The 21,721-nt window shown below is 45.5% G+C and overlaps 1 protein-coding gene across 1 annotated transcript in view; it reads right to left on the reverse strand.

Annotated features, from left to right (window-relative positions):
• LOC136293369 (unconventional myosin-X-like) overlaps window positions 1-21,721 on the reverse strand; it is a 90,093-nt gene that overhangs the window by 64,476 nt on the left and 3,896 nt on the right. The window contains exons 2-5 of the mRNA XM_066190079.1: window positions 11,246-11,344; window positions 5,684-5,842; window positions 1,955-2,142; window positions 1,579-1,713 (exon numbers count right to left, since the gene is read on the reverse strand). Coding sequence (XP_066046176.1) covers window positions 1,579-1,713; window positions 1,955-2,142; window positions 5,684-5,842; window positions 11,246-11,344 — 581 coding nt within the window. The remainder of the gene's footprint in view (window positions 1-1,578; window positions 1,714-1,954; window positions 2,143-5,683; window positions 5,843-11,245; window positions 11,345-21,721) is intronic.

The following is a 21,721-nucleotide window of genomic DNA, read 5'->3' on the forward strand; positions in this document are numbered from 1 at the left end:
TCTTGCACTTACATTGCAATAGTTCATGTAGCACTAGAGATGTACACGGAACAGGTTGTGATCTCTTACTTCACTCCAGCTCACAGCTGTGGCATCTTACAGACTCAGGAATCACCTACCCACCATCATAAGCTCTCTGGATCACTGTCAACTTATCACTTAACTGCTAAGAGTGCTTGAGCCTTCTAAGCCGCTTGCCTTAAAGCAGATTTTGCAGATCTTGAGTCATGACTGTACTGCTCTTCAGAGCTTTAGCAAATTTGCCTCCATGTCTGCTAAGTTCTGCACACCTCCAAAGAATAAATCATCCAACAACAGTCTCTGGAACACCAGGCCTTCTGCTCAAGGCTGCTCTGCTTATAAGGACCTAAAACCCACAATGGTCTCACAGCTGCCTCCTCTGGAGGTTTCTGCAACCATCACAAGCTCCATCTGGGACTAATCTGCAGCCTCAACCTTGACAGTATCAAACTGCAGGACCCTCAGCAGGGTTCTTCAGCAACAGGCAAGTCAGTCTGGGAAATTTTAATGTAATTTGTTGAATATAAGTCAGGTACTACAGAAAACAAGGACACAAACAATAAAACAGATGCGTCTTTCCTGCCTCTTCCTCAGGCTTACCTAAAGTCAAACACCTACTGTCCTCCATTTCTTAGCCTCAGCTTTCTTTCTTACTTCAGGTTACACCCAAAATTCCCCCAACACGGCAGCACAGGAGCCCAGGGTCACACTCAGGACTGCCTCTCTCTGTCATTCTTTCCTTTTTTTCTCTGCTGCTCTTTGCCTCTTACTGGTTTTCCTCAGCCACACTTCGCTTCTTCAAGTTTTCCAGATCCTTTTTCCCTTCATCTCCCTGTTCCAGCATCAGACACCTGTGGGCCATGAGCCCTCAGGGGTGTCCCTGCCCTGGCATGGGTTATGGTCCCTCAGGGGTGTCAGAACCTCTTCTGGCATGAAGGAATTTCCCTGAAATGTGTCTCCATTCCCTCACTGCTGCCAGCTTCTCTCTCAGACACATTTGCTTCAGGCCCCATGCACTTCCCTGCCTGCCTGATGCCTCAGCAGGGTTTAGGTGGGTGGTGGTTGTTCCCTGGTGCCAGCTCCCATGGATGGTCCTCCATGAAATCACTTGCCAGGACAGCAGGAGAGCTGCCAGGTGGCCCATGGGACTCCTGAGGGTGAGACACACCAGCAGCCTGAAACACAGGGAGGGCAGGGGAGAGCAGGGGCTCATGGAGGAAACCAGGAGTCAAGAGTATGACAGAGACTCACCATGAGGACAGCTACAATCCAGAGCTAGAGCATTAACTCTCCAGCTGCCACACACATCCCACATTGCTGTTGGAAAGAAGCCTAATCCATCCACAGACAGCTGGGAGAGCAACCAGGGTGAGGCATCCCAGCAAGACAGCAACCTTTGCATTTCACTGATGTGACACCATCCAGCTCTGTGATCCTCTCTTCCCAGGTCTGGCTCCATCCATGGCCTGGATGCCCAGAAGGGAGGGCCCCCCAAAGGCAAGGGCCCCCAAAGGCAAGGTGACCCAGCACTCCAGGTGGCTACGAGGGTGACTCTACCTGCTTTCCAGGATGGCTTCTTCCACCTGGGTGCTCTTCTCAGACACAGGGGCCCCAAGGGAGGTCTGGCTCATGGCTGACAGGAATTTCAGGAGCAACTTGGTGCTCTCAGTCTTTCCAGCTCCACTTTCTCCACTGTTAAGAAAAAACATACATTTCATTCACAAATCCAGGACAGACAGAGCTGATGACCATCCTACCCGCGGCACAGAAGTGGTCTCTAGGAATAAACATGTGACATCTCTGCTGTGACAAGCAGGGATCGGGCAAAGGCAGGGAGGATGGCGTGGGTATTCAGGCAGATGTCAATGCAAATGGAACAGCAGGAGCAGGGCACGTGATGCAGCCATGGAGTAGCCGGTTCTCCATTTCTAACCTTATCAGAACACACTGGCTGTCATGACGCTTCCACAAGCAGCAGTAGCACTCGTTAGCCGTGGCGAAGATATGGGGAGGCAGCTCACCCAGCCGGTGCTGTCTGTACAGCTCTATGGCATCCACGCTGTACAGACCAGGGATGGGTTTGTAGGGATTTACTGAGGCCAAGATGGAACCAATGTTTGTCTATAGGGAAAAAACAAAACACAGAAAGGAAATGAAGCAAGCTCCTGGGGGGGAGGGGCAGGGGGAAATCACAACAAAGCCAGACCCTGAAATAAGTCATGGTGAAGGAGAAAGCCTTAAATAAGGATGTTGGGCTTCAGCAGAGAGCTCCACAGTTTGGCAAAGAATGTCAAACTCCAGAGAAGAAGCCTTACAGCTGGGTATGGATGGGGCACTCTGCTTTACAATATAACATTCTTATCCTGTTGTCTTTGTTAAATTAAGCTTACACAATTTAAAAACATGAAGCCATCTTCATACCCAGCTACCTTGCACTGTGCTTGAAGCTGAATAGCAGAGCCAGGACTGAAAGAGTGCCAGGAGATAGCTTTAATGCCCCTATCTGCAGTCCTAAGCAAAGGGGCCTTGGCAGGGTTCAAGAACCTCCTGAATAGAGCTGGAACACACACACACTACACACATGTGCAAAGAACCACTAAAGCGTATAATTTTTCTTCTGCTGAAAAAATGTGGTTTGGTGCAGCTTAAATCATTTGGTAAACCAAATCAAAATTGACAGCTGAAGATGAAGCTCTGGATTTCAAGTCAAAACGTTCTATATTTTCTAAATATTTTATTTTGAAAATATTTATTTTGAAAATTATACAGTCCAAAAAAAGAGGTAGCAAGATTTGAAATAAAATACCCAGAGCACAATATTGAATTTCAAATGTATTATTTTGTGCAGTCAGAAGGAAATTAATTTTGCTTTTTGGGGCATGACTTCTTCGATTCAGCCAACCAGCTCAAATCCAGTTATTCTCGGAGCTGCAGTTCAAAGCAATGGTGCCACCTCTCACCTAATGATGGCTTTGTAATATGGTCAACATCCATGCTGCTGGTGTGGTGGTCTCCCTCACAGGGACATCTTGGACTGCTCTACTCAAGGAATACCCATTCTCAGCAGACATGACCAAGTAAACACTTTGATTGCTGCAGGAGGTTGCCAAGCTTTGTGATCAGGGACAACATCTAGCATTATTTCCAAACCAAGAACTAACTACAAGTCACCCAAGAGATAAAAAAGCATTTGAATGTATCTGCTGGAGAAGCTGTAAATTGAACACTTGGTGACAAGGAAGACTCATCAGGCCAAATGAAATCTGAGGCTATAGCAATGCCAAGCTCTGAAGCCAGAAGTCAGACCGATAAGATGCTGTCACCATCAAAATATTTAAAGCTCATTCATTAAAGCAGCAGTCAGAGATCATCAGGAGAAAAAAAAATTACCTAGGCCAAATTGCATTATCAGTATAAACAGGCTATCATGGACCATGTCCTGAGGACCTTCTGACAGAGACTTTTGTGGGCAGGAATATGATTCATTGGTAATGAAAGCAATAAGCAAGCAGATGATCTTTGGCCAGAGAGGTGGAGAGAGAAAGAGGAAAGCATTGAGTGAAAAAACATGAATTGGGGAAAAAGCACTGTACAAGCAGCTGAGGAACAGGCATTGTCTAGAGACTACAGGACAGAAATGTCCATTTTAACTCTTCTCCTTCACAGCATCTTTTCTTCTCAGATGTTTCAGTTTGCATTTTCCATTGTAGTTTCACTAGGAACAGAGCTCCTTCCCAGAGAACTTCTGGAAAGTCTTTTCCAAAACTTCTCCCAGTACAGCTATCTCTTTCAAAGGTGTTCCTATGAAACTTTTCCACCACCCAATTGCAGTCTTCTCATCCCATGTATTCCCTTATAGACAATTTCTATCCATAATTTTTAATAGCAGTAAAACCATGTACACACCAGCTATTCTATCAGTAAAGTAATTGCCCCCAAAGAACTCTCCACAGCAGGACAAGCCACATGTAGCAAGTCTGCTTCTCAGGACAATAGATCCTACTTGGATGGTTAGGCATGGCTGTTCTAAGGACAGCACAAATGTGGCAGTACAGCCCCTGGCTCCTTTCTACATCACTCACATTATGTTGGGTCTACTTTTATTAAGGAATACAGGAATTGTAAGAATGAAGAGGGAACACGCACGCTGTTGCTGTGCTCACATAATTTCCTTCAAGAGCTGGGTAGAGCTTGAATAGTATTTATCTGGAAAACAAAAGGTACTGTTGAGCTTGTCAGTATTGCTGTAGTAAATTAATTATGGGTGCCAGACCAGCCTACATATACTGCTACCTACACTCCCTGATCAGAAAGAATCCCCTTTAGGAGCTCATGGTGGAGCTAATAATTCTACACTGCGGGGTTCTTCCCAGTGCTGAGCATGTTACAGATGTCAGGCCCCTTCATACATCTCCAAGAATTTCAGACCCAACCTGCACATCTGAGGTTGATGCACTATGCAAAGGCAAAAAATGTGGTATAAAGGTGTTAAACTTTAACACCTTTATGCACGGATGGAGAAGGCACAGAACTAATGCTGAATAAGAGAAGGAATGACACATCAGAACTAGCTGAAAGGCTTAAGGAGATGCAGCTGCTATGACACTGCTGGTGTTGTGGCATCTCTGCTACAAGGCACAGACTGAAAAAATAGAGAAACCTGCATCACTTTTTATAGTGTGAGGAAGAAGAAACATGAGGAATATACCTAAATGGGTCAAAATCTGCACAGACACATAGCATGTGTCATATACAGGACAAGAGGAGCAGCAAGGATATGGGCCATCAAAATAGTGTGTGCACATGGGTATTGTCACAGGGTCACAAGGCTGTGTTGACAGACAGGCAAAAGTGTCTACGGCAAAAAAAATCCAAAAAGGAGAATTTACAGTCTCCTCTGCATCCAGTGCAGGAGGTGGTTCAAAAACAGGGTCACTTTACTGATAATTTACTGGAATACAGGTGCATATGGTTTGGTTGCCTTGATAACGGTTGCTATGCAACAAAGACAGATTTACATTTTTTCTGTCATATTCTGAAAACTCTGTGTGAACATAGCATGGACAAGCAAGGTAAGAGTAAAGCAAGGTAAGGCAGTCTTTGTAATCTATCTTCCTTGTTCTCTCCAAGTCTCAGCAGAGCACTGCCATCCCAGCAGTTCAGGGATGTCTTGTTCCAGGTGTTCTTTTCCCCACAAGTCCCTTTCCTAACATTTGTCTCCTTCCATAGGCAACAGGTTTGCATTCCTAGTTTTGTTAGACAGTATCTTCATCTTTCTGGATCAGGAGGGATACTCAGCAACAACCTGCGTAGGCTGCACTTCCCAGTCTGTTTGGCCTTATAAACCATGGAACAGCCATAATGGGGAACCTGGGGAATGTGCATGACAGCCCATCAAACATGGATGTTCATAGAGGATACAGAGCTGCACAATTACCACAAAGCTCAGAGGTGAACATTCATGTTTTGGAAGTTCCTCTGTAGAGGCAAAGAGGGCCCTCTGGTAAGGGTAGGATCTCACAGGGATGATGGAGCTGGCAAGGCAGAAAACTCCCTCCAATTCCTATCCTCAAGGGACAAGGATAACATCAGTACTTCACATGCAAAGTGGCAGCCCTGAAGCTAAACAAAAACCATTAAGCCAATAGGGATGAGCACTTACATAGATGTTACCCTGTTGGTAGCGCTGGTGAAGGTTAAGCAGGATGGCAGCTTCATGCAGATCTCCCAGCATGGACATGTCTTCCACCCCATCAGCGCTGGTCTGATGCATGGGTAAGACCTTTTCTCTGGAAAGGGTGGCCTTGGGGTACTGGAACACCTGGAAGAATGGGGAGAAGGAACAAATAAGCTCATGACAGCTGGGCACATGGTCTGATATCCTACCAGAAACGTGCACCTTTACACTCTGGCACTGGAAAAGGAAATGACTAAGACACAGGTCTGCTCCCTACTTTTATAGTCACCCCTCCATTCCTGTTTGAACCCTCTGTCCAGAAACTATACAGCATACTCCCTTCTTTTGCTACACAGTGAATCTCTCACTTTCACTACTGATGGGGACAAATCAACACAAGGTTACTCAATTTCCCCTTAACAGGTGCAGGGCACCAGCCCCCAGCTGCTAGGTTAGACAGGTATTACTGCACTCATGAGTGTGAATAATGATGGCAGCTGCTCCCAAGAGACCAGGAACAGTCTTTCACAAAAAACACAGGTGAGATCATGTCTCTGACCACGGGGAAGTAGAGGAAAGGCTAATTCACATTCCAGGTTTGGCCCTGCACTCTCCATGGAAGCAGCCAGAGAGCATCTGGAGGAGTTTGTCATCTCAAAAGCAAAGGAAAGCAAAGCACATGAGAAGCCAAATAAAGTAGTGACATTCTCTCTGTGTGATGACACGTATATGTATGATACAGCTTTCAAAATATTTGTACAGGGACACCTATTAACTTCTATCACTGCTCTAGGAAGTACTCATATCTGTGCAGTTGCAGTCATCTTGCCTCAATCGCTGCATCCTTCTTCCTGCTAGAGCTTTCTCCTCCACAGCCCACTCTTCAGTTATCAGGTCATCTCCTTCACCCTCTTTCAACACAGCTGAGATTATGTGACTGTTCCCCTCCACCACAGGCACATCCCAGCCCTCCTTTCCTCCTCCTCAAGCACGATGCTGGCATTTCATAAAAGTTATTTCAGTTGCTTCCCACTCTTGGATTCAGCCATGTGCCATCTCCCACCCAGCATCCAAAGCTGTGCTAAATGGTAAGACCCAATGAGAGACAGATGGGAGACTTCATATAGGCATCCTGGAGAAGGAAACTGGTCCACAGTAACCCCTCCAAAGAATCTTGTGCTTTTCCTCCTCTTCTGGGGCTCTGGTCTCTACCTCATTTCCATCCCTGCTTGTCAGCCCTCCTGGGTGCCAGCAAGAAACTGACGGGCTCCACAGAGAAAAAACTATAATCCATAGCTTTGATCTAACTGGTTTCTCCTGCCCACCTCCTTGGAGTGCTCAGGCTGCCGTCACTGCTGGGGAGAGGCCATCCCTGCAGCTGCAGGCTGCAGACAGAATGAGGTCACCCAGCCCCCTCCAGCCAGCCACCCCTGCCAGGCCCGTGCAGGGTGCTCACAGCTGCAGCACATTGCAGGTGCTCACCCCTTCAGGGCTCTGAGCCTGCACCCCGCCAGTGCAGGGTAGCAATAACCCAGCACAGCATCCCTTACAAGGTCACCATGATGCACAACCAGAGGAGCAGCTCTGTTAAGGGAGGGAGCTGGGGAGGAGAATCTGGCTCAGTCCCTCAGGTGCGTTTGCCCCATTTCTGACCAGTCACACCTGTGTGGCAAGGACTATTCAGTCTCTTCCACTTCACAGCCCACTTTTTTCACCAGCCAGGAGGCTTTCAAAAATACACAGTTCACATTCATGATCAGTGTTAAACAAAGCCCAGTCTAGCAAAAAGGCTCTCTCCAGGCCTTTAGGGTGTCAGAAAGGTCTGACTGCCAGCAGCAGGACCCCCACTCTGCAAGCATGACCCTGAAAATAGAAAAACACTTTTTTTTTCCTTCTTCAGAGCAGAGTCCTCAGGCACTTTCACAAGAGAACTGACGGAGCAGAAAGGGAGAATGGGACAACAAAATTCAGGAGAGAGTACAAGCTGCAGATGCATGACATGAACAGGACTGTCAGCAACAAAATCAGTACCACACTTCCAAACCAGGAGGCAGCAAACGACCCTGTCTCTCTGTTGTCCACTGACGTACACAAAGTTTGGAAGAGGACAAGTAAAAAACAGTATGACGTGATCTTTCCTTATGTCTGCCTGGTACTTACTCATTTGCTACTGCATTGTCAGCACTTGCAGGCATTTGGGCCAGAAGAGAAACATTAAGAAAACATTTAGACAAAAAGCTGAGTGGACAAGTCTGCTAAAAGATATCAAACAGCTGGCAGCACCTGTGCCCAGAGGCTGCTATGCACAAAAAGTGATGGGTCAGAGCTCATTCCCTTGTTCCTGTAGACAACATGGGAGAAAATGGAACCCTGAAGAGGAATGGGGTCCTAAATACATGAGTAAATTATAAGCAGAGTTTAGATAATCACCTGGTATACCTTGAGCCACTTCAATAGTGTTATTCAGTCATCCCTCTCTAAACAAAGTCTGGTCCAATATCCATAAAGAGTTAAGCAGGGGCTCTGGCAGGACAGCAGCAAAGGTGGATTTGTAGTATTGGTTCTGGTACCATTGGGATAGAAACACTGCAGAGGTGAAATGTACCCCACGGAGGAGCAGTGTGATGCCACATTGCCATCCCAGCCAAGACCAAGTTGTCACCTGTCTGTCCCTGAGGCTGTGGAAGTTCATCTAATGCAAATCACTGCATGCCTAGGCAGCTCACCCCCCCTCAGGCAGAGGCTGGACCTTCCAGCCCCACTGGGGTTTGGAAGATGATGGCTCTGTGCCTCTGGAAGGCACTTGTGACATGTGAGAGTTTTCAGGTCTTCCCTGGCACTGGAAGAAAGCTGACTTTTAATTTGTTCTCTGCCCTCCAGGGAAGAGGGTAGTTTTTCCAGTCTCTGTATCACCAACAGGCTGCAAGGATCATTCAGGCTCCTGGACACAGACACATGTCCCAAGACTATCAGTGACTTTCTCCAAGGAGCTAGAAGTTTGAGACACAAACAGGATGATGCTTCACCCTCAGCGTCCCAGTAAGGAAGCTTTTGTTGCCCTACGGCTCACTCCTGGACACCTCCAGCAATCTGCCAGGAGAGTAATTACAAAGATCCTCCCCCATCATCTTGTTCCAGGAAGGGTATGCCAGACTGATGTTCAGCACTACTGAATATGATAGCTGATTTTTCCTGAAGCAAGTAAGAACTCAGGAAAACCGATCTCTCAGCAAAGTTGCCCCCAGAATATCCCTTTCTTTAACAAGCTAATCTATAAAACACAAAGTTATAGGTGTTAATAAGCAGAACCTTATTTTTGGGAAGGAAAATAATCAGCCTACAGTCCAACAGGTACCTCACAGCCAAAGATTTGAGGTAACACACTATATTTGCCTCAGATTTAGCCCAAGGTGAGGGTAAAATGACCACAACTCTCTCCAAGGCCCTGCAATGGTCAGGAATAAACCAAAATCTGGCCAGCAAACAAGCCAAGATGAGGCTTGCCAGTACTGCTCACCAGACTCAGCAAGGGAGAAATTATTCCTTTCCAAACTTAATTCCATCCATTAGTGCCATCCTGAGCACATAATCAAAGCTCCCACCTGGCATCCAAGTTATATTTATCCATAAAGCATTTGGCTGTTTTGTCTGGATTGTGGTTTCCAATCTTGTGTTTCATAAGCAAAGCTCCTCCCTTCCTCCCAGGAAGTCACATTTCTGATGGATTTATTGCTTGAAGTGTTTTTAAGGAAGTGAAAACAAATGACAAAAGCTTTGAAGCATGACTGGACTTCTTACCTCAGAGCTGCAAGGGCTGCAGGGATGCTGGGCTACAGCAAACATGAGGACACTAGATTTGGAGGACCTAAAAATCAGAGGGATCAACTGCCCCATCCAACCCAAAGTGAAGACATTTATCAGAGTTTTCACCTGGGGCAGAGCTGCCAGTCCCTCCTACAGGTATGAAGCAATGAAGGTGGCAGGTGAGGGAAGCACACAGGACAGCTCTTGTGTGGAACTGAATAAAGAAAGCCCTTCAATGATCACCATGTGCTTTAACTGCATAAGCCATAAAGCACATGCTCCTCCAGCCTAGTGGTTTCTTGTTTTATGGAAGAAAAAAACCAAACAAACCCAGCTTTATTTTTCACACCTGTAAGCCACCCAGCATTATCCTGAGCATATTTTCCAGCATACGGGACACAGGCTGGAGGTGGGAGCGCCCACACAGATAGCTCTAAAGTGGGATTTCCGGTGTCTTTTCAGAGATGCCAGGTGGGTTTGAAAGCTTTTACAAGGCCACAGCAGCATGTCAGAAGAGACAGAATGGGGAAAGTCACAGAAGTACTCACCATTTTTTGTCACTCTGGAGGCTGCTGCGTTACCCGTAATCCCTTAAAATGTGTTAGTGATATCCAGCACTCCCAAAACAAGTCAACTCCTCAAGAAGGGGTTTGAGAGACTACAGTAACCAGATAAAAAATCTGTGTTTGCAAGGGGAATTTCCATCTCTGAGAAACAAATCAGGCTCTTTATAAAAGAATGATGACTTCAAGCCTAGGCCTTTCAAGGCAAGACTGAAAAATAGACAATGCTATCACTGACTCCACAAACCAGAGTCCTAAATCCCCTTTCCTCCTGTGCCCTCCTTTGTTTGCCAGATGAGAGGCTGAAGAAAACCTGTCTATTTTTCTGTAACAAAGCAGCCACCTGCAGGGTCCATTCCCCAGAACAGCTGAGCAGGTCTAATTACTCACTGCTGGAGGGCACAGTCCTGCCCATTTCCCCATCCTCCTCCCAGCCCAGGCACCAGTCTGACTCACCAAGAACCTCTGTGAAGGCTGTGGATAGTTTTCCCAGGGTTAGCCAGGCGAGCTGACTCACTGAGGACTTGGACGATCCCCAGAGGTCCCTTCCTACCAATATTATTCCGTGAGTACTGCAGTAGATGCACCAGGGAACCACAAGGAGCACAGGGCTGGAAATCAGGGGGGAAAGCAGCTTGTTCTTATCACTGTTGGAGAGCTCTTCTCTCAGGGGAGCTTGGCTGCCTTGCTGAGCTGTCCTGTGCATCTCTGCTACCTTTACACACTGACCAGCACAGGGAGCCCGCTGCCACGTGCCCCTGGCCCAAAGGGCTGACAGCAAAAGCTGCTGAAGTGGCTGGTGGTGAGCACAAGCACCCTTAGAGTGGCACAGCTTGCACATCTTGGCAGGAAGGGCTGCTGGTTTGGCGGAGCTGCCTCCTTCCAGGAGCATTTAGCCGATACAATGATTTTGCTAGGCTGTTAATGCAACTCCTTCAAAGATGGCACAAGGGAAACCAAGAAAACTGAGGTAGGCAAAGAAATGAAGAATACAAGAAGAACAAACCTCTCTTTTTAACACTTGTTAGATCTTTGGCATAGTTTGTTACAGAGCCAGGTCACTTTTCAGAGAGAATTGCAGCCATTTCCGTGGATAAATTTCAACATGATGGTCATGCAAAACCAGGAAGTCCATCTTACAGCTTGGCATAGGCTACAACCTCATGCAAACTTTACTTACCATGCCATAATCTGAGGTGAAGAGAACATTTCCATTGGCACACAAGCCAACAGTGCATGGCTGCAGCTGGTCCTGCTCCCGCAGCCATACCCTGGCACCCTGCAAAAACCAGAAGACATCCCATTAGAAAGAACTAGAGCCTGTGAGATCTGCACACAGGGTGCAAACACCCAAGGAAAGCTGGGGGAAGCTGCAGAATTCAGAGGCTACTTCCAAGCTACAGCTGCTTAAAATATTTAAGTCCTACTTACATTTTCAGAGAAACTGTTCTTTCTTAATGTAACATGAGCAGAAGAAAAAGCCATTTTAACAAGCTTCATGTGGAAACTGAAGCAAGGAAACACCAATTTTTAGAGAAAGTGTAATGGAAAGATACCATTGACTGTCTATTTTCTATAGAATAGTTGGTTTGACTGTCTAATTATTTTAAAACTTGGAATAGCTGGTCATTAAAAGTCATGTTATAATAATAATAGAAAATATAAATAAAGCATGTTTACAATGTCATACTCCCACGCATCATTGTAAGTCAAAATGCTTCCAGAAATCACCAGCAAACAGCTAAGAGGATTTAACAGAGCTTTGTTTGCAAACTCTGGCAAGAGTTTCCTTTGGTAAATGACATGACCAGAGTGTTTCTCTTATGTATATATACACTGATGTATACATGATGGTCCCTATGTCTGATGTATGTATGCACTGGTGTTTATATATGTTTATATATACATGATGTTTCACGTACATTACAACATCTTAAACTGCTCCATGTCTCTCAAGACAAGTCTGAGCACAAACCCAGATTTCTGGTAACACACATGCAGGGATCTGAAGGACAGGTAGATCTCATAGCTTGCCGACCAAAACAGCAGGGAAAACAAGTTTGCTGGATTGGCCTCTTCTGTCCTGTCTGCCTGTGGGACCTGGTACAAGGGGAAGAGCAGGAGCATGAAGGCAGATCAGGGCAAGCGTGACCTGCAATTACAGAGTTAGGCATGAAGCCACACCGCATTTCAGTTATTGCAAACTAATCACTTCCATGTCTTTCCATAGAAATCACATAAACTCTGCCTAGATAAATATTGAGAAAATCCAAAGTGCTCAACTGTTGAGTAACATTAGGGCCATTCTGTCTTTCATTGATTCACAGACTGACTTTCTTCCTAATTTTTTTATGCCCCTTAATTATTGATCATGAGCTTTAAGCCCTTCCTACCCTCTTAATCCCATCAGCACCATTAGCTCTTTGCTTGTAGGCTTAATATGTTTGAAGAAATTGAATAGTGTTTCTATATTACATTACACAAAATGTGAAACACTAATTCTATTTTTAATGATTTGTTTTTAGTTTAGGTGGGTTTTTTTAAACTACTTAAGTCACTCTAAACACTTTAGTACCCCGGACTTTCCTTACTGTTGGAGATACATCTATAGGCCAACCTCCAGTCCTCCCAATAAAAGACCTGGGTTTAATGACATTAAAAAGGTTTACATAATTCTAGCTTTACTGCTGTGTTCTGGTCTAGAGTTTCCACATCAACCAGATTAATCTCCCCTCAGCAAGTGAATGAAAAGCACCATTGCATCTGAGCAGCACCTAAACCCATGGAGGGACTGCAAAGATCATCCTCATGGCCAGTGAACAACAGCCATAGAAAAATATGGAATCTTTTGTTACAGATTTGAGATCCCAGAGAGCTGTTATGAACAGTACATCACACACAGATTTTGAGGAACTATATAGAGGATTTGTTTCATCCTCTTAGGTTTTCCGAAACTCTGGATGCTTGAAATAAAGTGTCCTGAGGTATCTGGGCAGGACGTTATTGTTGAGAAACCATCAGTCTCCCAAATCACATTCTGACTATAGTGCATAAACATATGAACAGCAACATGTGTTCAAAGATTCTCTGCTACTTTCACCAGACTCCTACTACCACCATGGTAGAAGGCAAAGAGTCAGAAAACAGGAAGGCTCTGTCTCCAAACAGTGGGATGAAAGAAAGCCTTTTATAAGACACTTAGTGTAAATATCCCCAACAGTGTATTTCAATGCCTTCAGACACCAGTAACCCAGGATAACAGATGAGAGCCTCAGGCAAGTGCAGTTTAATCAGAAGACAAGTCTGCACCCTGCCATCCTGCCATGCACACTGTGCCCCAACGCCACGGCACACATACCCTGCATATGGGAGTGTGCCACGATCACAGCACCCTATGCAGTCTGTCCCTGAAGACCAGGGAAGGTCCAGGTTACACGGACTTTCCACTCCCTGAGCTCAGGAATTAACTTGGAGCTACAGGCAGTTGGTAATCTGACACAGAAGAGACAGTCCATGGGCATGAATACTGTTATTTAATAGGTACCACTTAGAAGAGAAGAGAGAGGAGATGGGCAATGGGATCACTCAGCTGTCTTCAACACATAGAAATTATCTAAAAGTCCAGACTGATTCAGACCCCTTTCCCAGAAGTCCATGAGCAAAAGTATTAACAAATATTCTTCCAAGGAGACATATTTCTTTTGTACAACACCACACAAACTTATGGCAGGTTTTTCTGTGTGCTGCTAAGGAATAGAAGGCAACATGCTGAAACTCCAGGCACTGTGGTATTTCAGCTGCCCAGAATGACTTGCTTCAGTTTACTCTGATTTTGTAGCTGTTTGTACAACAGCAATTGCCTCTGCACAGCAGAATAACTGCACCCAGTTAATGCTGTTTCCAAAAGGAATATTGTGCTGAGACATCCAGAAAAGGAACCACAGAGCAAATAATTATTGTAACTTCTGCCCAGCATAGCCTTAGCCCCATTTCCTGAAAGGCAGACGTTTTTTTAGTGCATCTCCTTCCACCAGCCCTTTTTTTTCTAAACATGAAATTCCCCAAAGAGCCTTAACTAAATACAGGAGCAGATGGTGACACCAAAGAGACTGCTCTCACTTTACTCCCCTCTCCCCCATTGCCACACAACTCATTGATCAGTTGAAAGGATTAAACTGAGCAGAAACCTTCCAAAAACTGCCAGGCATCAAGGGTGAACGTCCATAGGAGAAGCAAGGTCAGTAGGACTGAGCACTGCCCAGCCGGAATGTGCCAGCTCTGGGGGATCCCAGCTCTCACAGGGACCAAGGATGATGGGAAAACACTGCTCTTCTAGGACAAGAGTAAACACCCTTCACCTTTCATTCTGGGATATAGAAGGTCCACCCTCAACCACAGACAAAACGTTTAACAAAATGAAGCAACAAGCAATCACCAATTTGAAGAGAACACCTTAAAAGACAAAGGAGGAACAGCAGTGATGATTTTGTGTAAACACTTTCCATCAAATAAAGCTGGCTGAATACTGATCATACAGTTAACTCAAGCCCCTTATATAATGAGCTCATCCCCTCCCAATTATTCTTTTACTAGGAGTTTATTAGGCTGGTCTATTGCTTTGGTTTTAAAGGGAACAACAGCAGGAACTGAAAGGAAGAATAAAATAGTAATGTACCAGTTCCTATATCAAGGGCAGGTCACTCAGATGTTAAACAAACTCTGAGACCAACATCCTCATTCCTATGGCCTCAGTAACAATCTGTCCATGAACTTGCCTTGCCACAAAGTGCACAGCAAAGCACAATCCTGAAAAGTGATTCGGTACCATGGGGCAGTAATTTAGAAAATAAAGTTGCTTGCATACAGAGAACAGTGTTTCATCCGTACTGGCCCACGGTCACACCATCATGCCTTCCAGTGTGGACAGTAAACTCTAAGATTTCATTTCTCAGTTCAAATAACACGTGGCACTTTGGGATCCTAGACTTAGATTTAAATAACATTGTCTGCTATTCATGATATCAAAAAATCAATTGAAGCCACAGATTTCTTTGGCCTTCTATGAGGTTTGTTTTTTAGAGTGTCTGAAACCAGAAGTTTTCCCTTGCATTCACATGCCTGTATCTCATCTCAGGAGATGCAGTATGGTGTGTCAGCAGGGAAAGAGTAAGGCAGATCTTGTGTGCTGTACCCAGGGAATGGGCAAAGAGGCAGACAGACAGCACACAGCCCCTACTGCAGCAGCAAGGCATCCACACATTAGAGTGTGTAGCCAGCAGCTACACCCTCCTCATCAGTTATCCAGCTGTTGAAGGCTGTTGAAGGCAGCAAGGTAAGCTCCAGAGGACAAGACACAAAACTCTGCACCTGCTGGTGCCTTGGCCTTTCCAGGGCCTCCGAGCCCAGCAGGAGACACATTCAGGGACTGACATGAGAAAGCTCTCCTTAACCGTATCACTCTTCAGAAACAAATCTTCCTATTCTTTTCTCCTTACTTGCATGTTCTGGACTACCCTTGAATCTTCACGTTTTCCCAGGATGTCCTCTTGTCTTCTGGAAACTGCTTCTTCCCAGGCACAAGCAAGAATGAGCTGCCCCAGCTGAACTTTGGGACACAGCAATGCTGCCTCTCTCCGAGTGCACTCAAACACCCCATTCCTCCTTGTGCACAAACCTATGCAACCGCCAGGAGTAACATGCTCAGGAGGGGCTAAACCAAGACAGCTGCATCAATTTTCCAGGAGTTATTCAGAGAGGAAAAGTGGTTTTGGTTGGAAGACATTTTTCAGTATGTGAAAGGGGCACACAGCTGTCTGCTTTTTCAAGTACAGGATGCTTTTAATGTTTTCTTTGTGACTGAACTTGGCTGTCTCAGCCTCCAGATCTACCTACAAACACAGTATTAGGTAATTATACCAAAACAGCCATTCTGCAAGGAGCAGGGATGTCACAAAAATGTACACCCCTGCACTGAGAGTCTGTGACAAAAACCTCTGTGGGTGCTACAAGTTTTCAACTACAAGTACTGTATACATAACTTCCATTTGTCCTCCTGGCGCACTGAGGCTGTTCAGTAGGTATTGGGCATCCGAGCCTTGTGTTTCTCGTGGCAATGGATCCATATGCTCCTAGGCTTAGAAAAGGCTCTCCTAGCAGCACAGTGCTGAGCCAGCTCTTTTCCCAGCCTCAGTGGGCTTTGTGGTTGTATACCACAAGGCAGAGACCGGGCTAGAAAGGCACTCGCAATTCAGACAAAGCTGGAATCAGGTTTCAATAAATGCACTTTTCAAGAGATTGATCTGGATGATCATGAATAAGTGATAGGACAAATGTAAAGAGCCTTAGCTAATGGATGTAAGATTGGTGGGGAGGGGGAGTCCCTGGCTGCTTAGACCCATATGGTAAGGAATGCAACTTTGCTGTTTTTCTGATGGCAAGCTGAAATGAAGCCATGGGCTGTATCTGATCAGCAGAACCAGGACCAGCTGCTGGAAGGGAGGGGCAGCCCAGGAGGTCACAGGTAAGAGAGACAGAAGCAACAGCTCACTTGGCAGCAGCCAGCATGGAGTAGCTGGGAAGAGGGACAATACCTGCAACAGCAGTAGGGATAACAGAAACAAAAGTCTATGTCTTGTAAGGCATGAGGAAGACACAATGCAGAGCAAAAAGGGACTGGATTGTACCTGTCTGGTCCCACAATTACCACACAGCAGCTCACTAAGCTCAGACAGCCCCTGCAAGCCAGCAGGGCTCAGAGCTGGGCACAAACTGCAGCCACAAGTCCTGCTGCTCCAGAGTTGCAGCCTAGGCTGAGCCCATGACTCATTCTAGTTCTGCCAATTAGCAGCCCCATTCCTCACTAATTAAAGAACAGAGCCCTCAGTCTGCCAGCAGCTTTGCAGAATAGCGGTATCATGAAAAGGTTTGTGCATTTTAAATAATCTAAGAGCAGTTTGTCACTTCTGGTCACTGATGTATATGCACTGCTTCCCACTCCCCTTTTGCCTCCCCCTCCCATCTGTTCTGTTCCTGTCTCCTCCCCCAGTTTGGCTGCTGCACAGCTTCTCTTCTCGCTCTCCAGAACATCTCCAAATATCCCCCAGGAAATGCCTGGTCCGTGGAGGTAATTCTTAATCTTCTCAAAGCAGCAACTACACACTACAGGAATCACACAAACTCCTTGTCATGGGACTGGAGAGAATGAGCCCCCAGCTGTTTTTCACATGCTTCAGAGCTGCCCTTTGCCATGAGCATAAGGTACACAGAAAGGAGGCAGGTGTGAATCCTTATGGACTTCACTGTACGCTCTCTCCAAGCTCAGTTTAAAATGAGCTGCCTCCTGCAATTCCACCATGGGCAGTGGAGTCACTCTCCTTCTCAGGTGAAGTAATAGTGTTACAGAATTTGCAACTACCTGAGAAATCCTCACCAGTCTTGAAAATGCATACTGAATTTCATTATGTTCATAAAAGTAAACACCACTTCCATGCCTTCATTAAAAGCTCTTCCCTGCCTAAAACTTTAATTAGGAACTGAATTAAAACGAGTTGTTCCCTAAGTGCATTAGTCACATGCATCTCTACAGATGTGTATTCCCTGTCACATCACAGCAACGCTGGCTTTCCTACATCTCTTCTGCAGCCCTGAAAGAAAGGAGGTAACATGGCATGTGCTAAAGCCCAGCCTGGCCCTAGCAAAACTTTCCCTGACCAGCTTGCAGCTCCAAACTGAGCAAGTAAAAGGTATTCCTGCCCTGCTCTCAACTTGGGCAGAGCTTCTCAAAGAAGAGCCTCCATCTGGCCACCAAATATATAGTGAGGCGGCTTCCTTGCAGTTCCCTCCCTCTCACGAATTCAGCCAATGGCTTCAAGGGTGAGGCTAGGCTGATGGACAGTTGAGAAGTCTTTGAGGTCCACAGAATAGAGCTCAGGGCCTCAGGAAGCCACAAGGACACACTGGTCTGTCACTGAGCAGCCACAGTGCCACATGTTTTGCAAAGATCTCAGACAAGAGCCCTGAAACAGTATTTCTTCTGCAATGTTTATTATGCATAATTTGAAATTATATTCGATACCTTTTTTGCATCTTGCCACATCCTTGATTTCAATATTTTCCTGCCTTGTGGAGTTCTACCATCTACTCACACGTTTTACAGAAACGTACGCTTTTAAACCAGTCTCATCACTGTGAAGCAGAAAATCCCTTTTTCTTGCAGTCAGAGGTAGAGGCACAGAGGAATGCAATCCACCTTCTCTGTCTCATCCATTATTTTCTGCTCTTTTGCCATGTCTCCCCCTATTTGTCATTTGACTAATAAAGTAATCTCACATTTTTTAAACTCTTCATGTGAGACATCGTCTTGGTGTTTGCTCGTCCTCAGTGTCCTTCCTTCGAACACCACACAGAAAGCAAAGAGGAGTGCCTGTGAGCAGGGATGAAGTGTCAGTCAATCTGAAATAAGAGTGGAAGTAGGGAAAAATGGGGCAAACAACCCATGTAAAAAAGAAGCTGGGAGACAGGAAAGACAGAAGAGTCTATGCTCCACTATTTTCTAAAATCACTGGGTACAAAGGCATGTCCTAGTAGCAGCATCCAACTATTAGATGTGGATAGCAGCACTGTGAGTTATCATAGAATCACAGAATAAGCTGAGTTGGAGGGGACCAACAAAGATTATCAAGTCCAACTTCTGTCCCTGCACAGGACCATCCCCAAGAGTCACACACCATGTGCTCAAGAGTATTGTTCAAACACTTCCTGAACTCTGGCAGGCTTGGTGCTGTGATGTTGGAGACATATGGAAGTTTTTAACAAACATCCCTGGAAAGCACCCATCTTGCATCACATTGTGATGCTGAAGTGCTTTCAGTAAATGGAAAGGACATAAAACATTTTAAAAATCAACAGGTCTAAGAGTTCCCAGAGATCTATCCAATAAAGTTCCTCAACAGCTGATAGTAATTTTTTTATAAGTCTGATAATGCTGAGGAAATTCCAGGAGATTGAAAGAGTCAGAGTCTAAATGGGAGTGAAATCAGGATTATCCCTAGTAACCATGGGTTGCTTAGTCTGAAAACCCCAGGGAAAATACAGAGGTTTTGCTCTCAGCTGTTTCATCTTAAGGATACTCTGGCTTTAACTGTTGTCCAGTGCCAGTTAACATGTAGAAAGAAGTCTGGTCAAAAAGGCTTCTTTGTTAGCATCCAAGCATATGAGATAAATAGGACTGTGATTGACTCTTATGACATTGCCCATGTAGAACACAATATTTCAGTAAAAGTCAGCTCTTGAGGAGCAAACAGCAGCAAAGGGATCTCAAAACTTTTGTTATGAATGGGGAAAACCACTACTAATTGAGGGAGTTTCCAACAAATGTCTGCAGTGACAGGGTCAGTACTATTTTGTATTGTCATCAACGACCTAAAATCTAAAGTAGTACTAACAGTACTAGCAGATGCCAGCATCTGGTAGATAAGTAAGTACCAACAAGGATGTGACCATCAGAGCAGTGTGGATTCCACAGCCCCCTGTTAGAACAAAACAGGATTAAAGTACAGCCAAACTGAAAGGTCATCATCAGGAGAGCAGGAATGCAAGGAGTACTTCAAACAGAGGAATGTCTTCTGGAAAGTCACAGACCCAAAGAGGATTGCAAATTGCTGAGCAGAAACTCCCAGGACATTTGGTTGCAACAAGAGCTAATGCATGTCTGGGATGTATAAACAGGGGTAAGGAAGTTTACTGCTTACTTATGCTTTGAGGTGTGAGAAAGAAGCCTTCCAGAGACAACATAAAAGACTCAGTCATTTTTGCTATTCAGAAAGATCCCTTGTAGTGCAAAAGTATTTGTGAAGATGTTAATGTCATTATGTAGATTCGTCAGTGCTGACCTATCTAGCCCAGACAGTGATAGTGGGGGGATTAGAGCAGCATGTGGCCCAGCATAGGCTGCAAACCTCATCTCTGCCCCTGCATCCTCAGCTGACTCAACCCTACTGAGAGGACACCGCAGCCAGTAGCACTGAGACCCCTTCTCTGCTACCTGCTGGTTCACCTTTGCCAGCAACCCAGAGGCAACCCAGCGCCAGAAAATAATGTTTTGCAGACAGAGAACTTATTTAGGACAAAGCGACTCATGAAACAGGAGAAAAGTAGGACCCGAAAATGGATGGATCTGCCAGATACTTTAGAAATGAAGCAGGATTTATTTTAAAACAAGGTTGTATAACCACTTGAAGAAACTGCAAAAAGCAGGGGATCCTCCAGAAATAAGAAGCCCTTCTAGAAAGTGTGATTCAGCCAAATCTTCATCATTGGCTCATGATGCAAGTAACAGGAATAGAGAACACTAATACACCCTCCTTGTCCTAACCCTAATTTCCACCTTCTCATCAAATACACTGATGAGTGGATCTATGAGAGGCCCCACCACCAGTTCAGTTGCTGTGACCATTATTGCACCTGTATGACATGACCTCTCGGTCCCCTGGGCACTGTGTCAAGTGATGCATAACAGGCCCTCATTAGGTGTTTTTCCTGAGACTTGGCTCTACAGCACTGCTGAACTGTGGGTGATCTCAGACAGAAATGAGGAGGCAGAACTGCAGAGTTTAGAGTAACTGAAAGATAACCAGGAAATTCAGACTCTCACCAGTTTCAGTCTTAATGATCACAATTAGATAGTTCACATATTCTCCTTAAAGCAAAACAGGAAAAAGAAATTGCAAAACATTTGTGATCATTACGTTAAATGTAAATGCGGCAAGAAGTGAAACCAGAGCAGAACAAGTGATTTTGGAGGTCACAATGGGGCAGCTGAGCGAGGCTTGGCCCAGGGCAACCTGGCATCCCTTCATGTGGGGGCTCTCATTGAGAGCCTGTGCCAGCCCACCCTCCTGCTGCTGATGGGATCTGACAAGGTCGCAGCTCATGCAGCCTGGCTCCAGATGAATGCCCTAAGGAGGGAGCTAGCAGGACTCCCTCTCTTCCGCCAGACACTTCTACATGTCACCTTTGGCACAAGAGCTTTCTTCCTTGCAATTGCTGCTCCAAAACAGGGCAGTCGCACCCTTTTGTCCTAGATCTGCCTCTTTATCACTCTGAATGGTTTAGGGGAGACTCAGCTTGGATGGAGGATTCTGTGTGTAGGAACATCCATGCTACACTAGCTGCATGGATATCTCCAAGGACAGTGGTACTTCTCTTCACTACACAGGCTAATTAAACAGAGAGGGATTGCTCTGTTTGGTATTGATACAGAGAGCATTACATACACAAGATGGATGTAACAGTCAGCATTTCTCTGTCTCTTCTTAATCCCTACAGGTCCTCTTTCTGAGAGGTCACAATATTCTCAGTAGACTGAGAGGAGGTTGTCAGGGGAAGCTGGCAAAGCACATGTTCCTGAGAGGTGGAGAGAGGCTTGGCCAGAATACTCCTTCAAAGAGCAGTCTCACTGCTAAAGATGATGATGTTCTACGTACCTTTTCTCTCCAAGATGGCATTTTCCTAAGACAATGGTAAACACATGGGCATTCAGCTTACTGTTATCTGTAAAGACAGCACATCACTCATGGTCAGCATCATCCACGTCAGCTGAACCATTTCCCTCATCTCAGACAGGAGTCTCTGGATAGATTCTCCCAGACATCTGGCC

This window comes from Chamaea fasciata, unplaced genomic scaffold (genome assembly GCF_029207755.1).
Source record: "Chamaea fasciata isolate MVZ Bird 193981 ecotype frontalis unplaced genomic scaffold, bChaFas1.0.hap1 SCAF_8, whole genome shotgun sequence".
Lineage (NCBI taxonomy): Eukaryota > Metazoa > Chordata > Aves > Passeriformes > Sylviidae > Chamaea > Chamaea fasciata.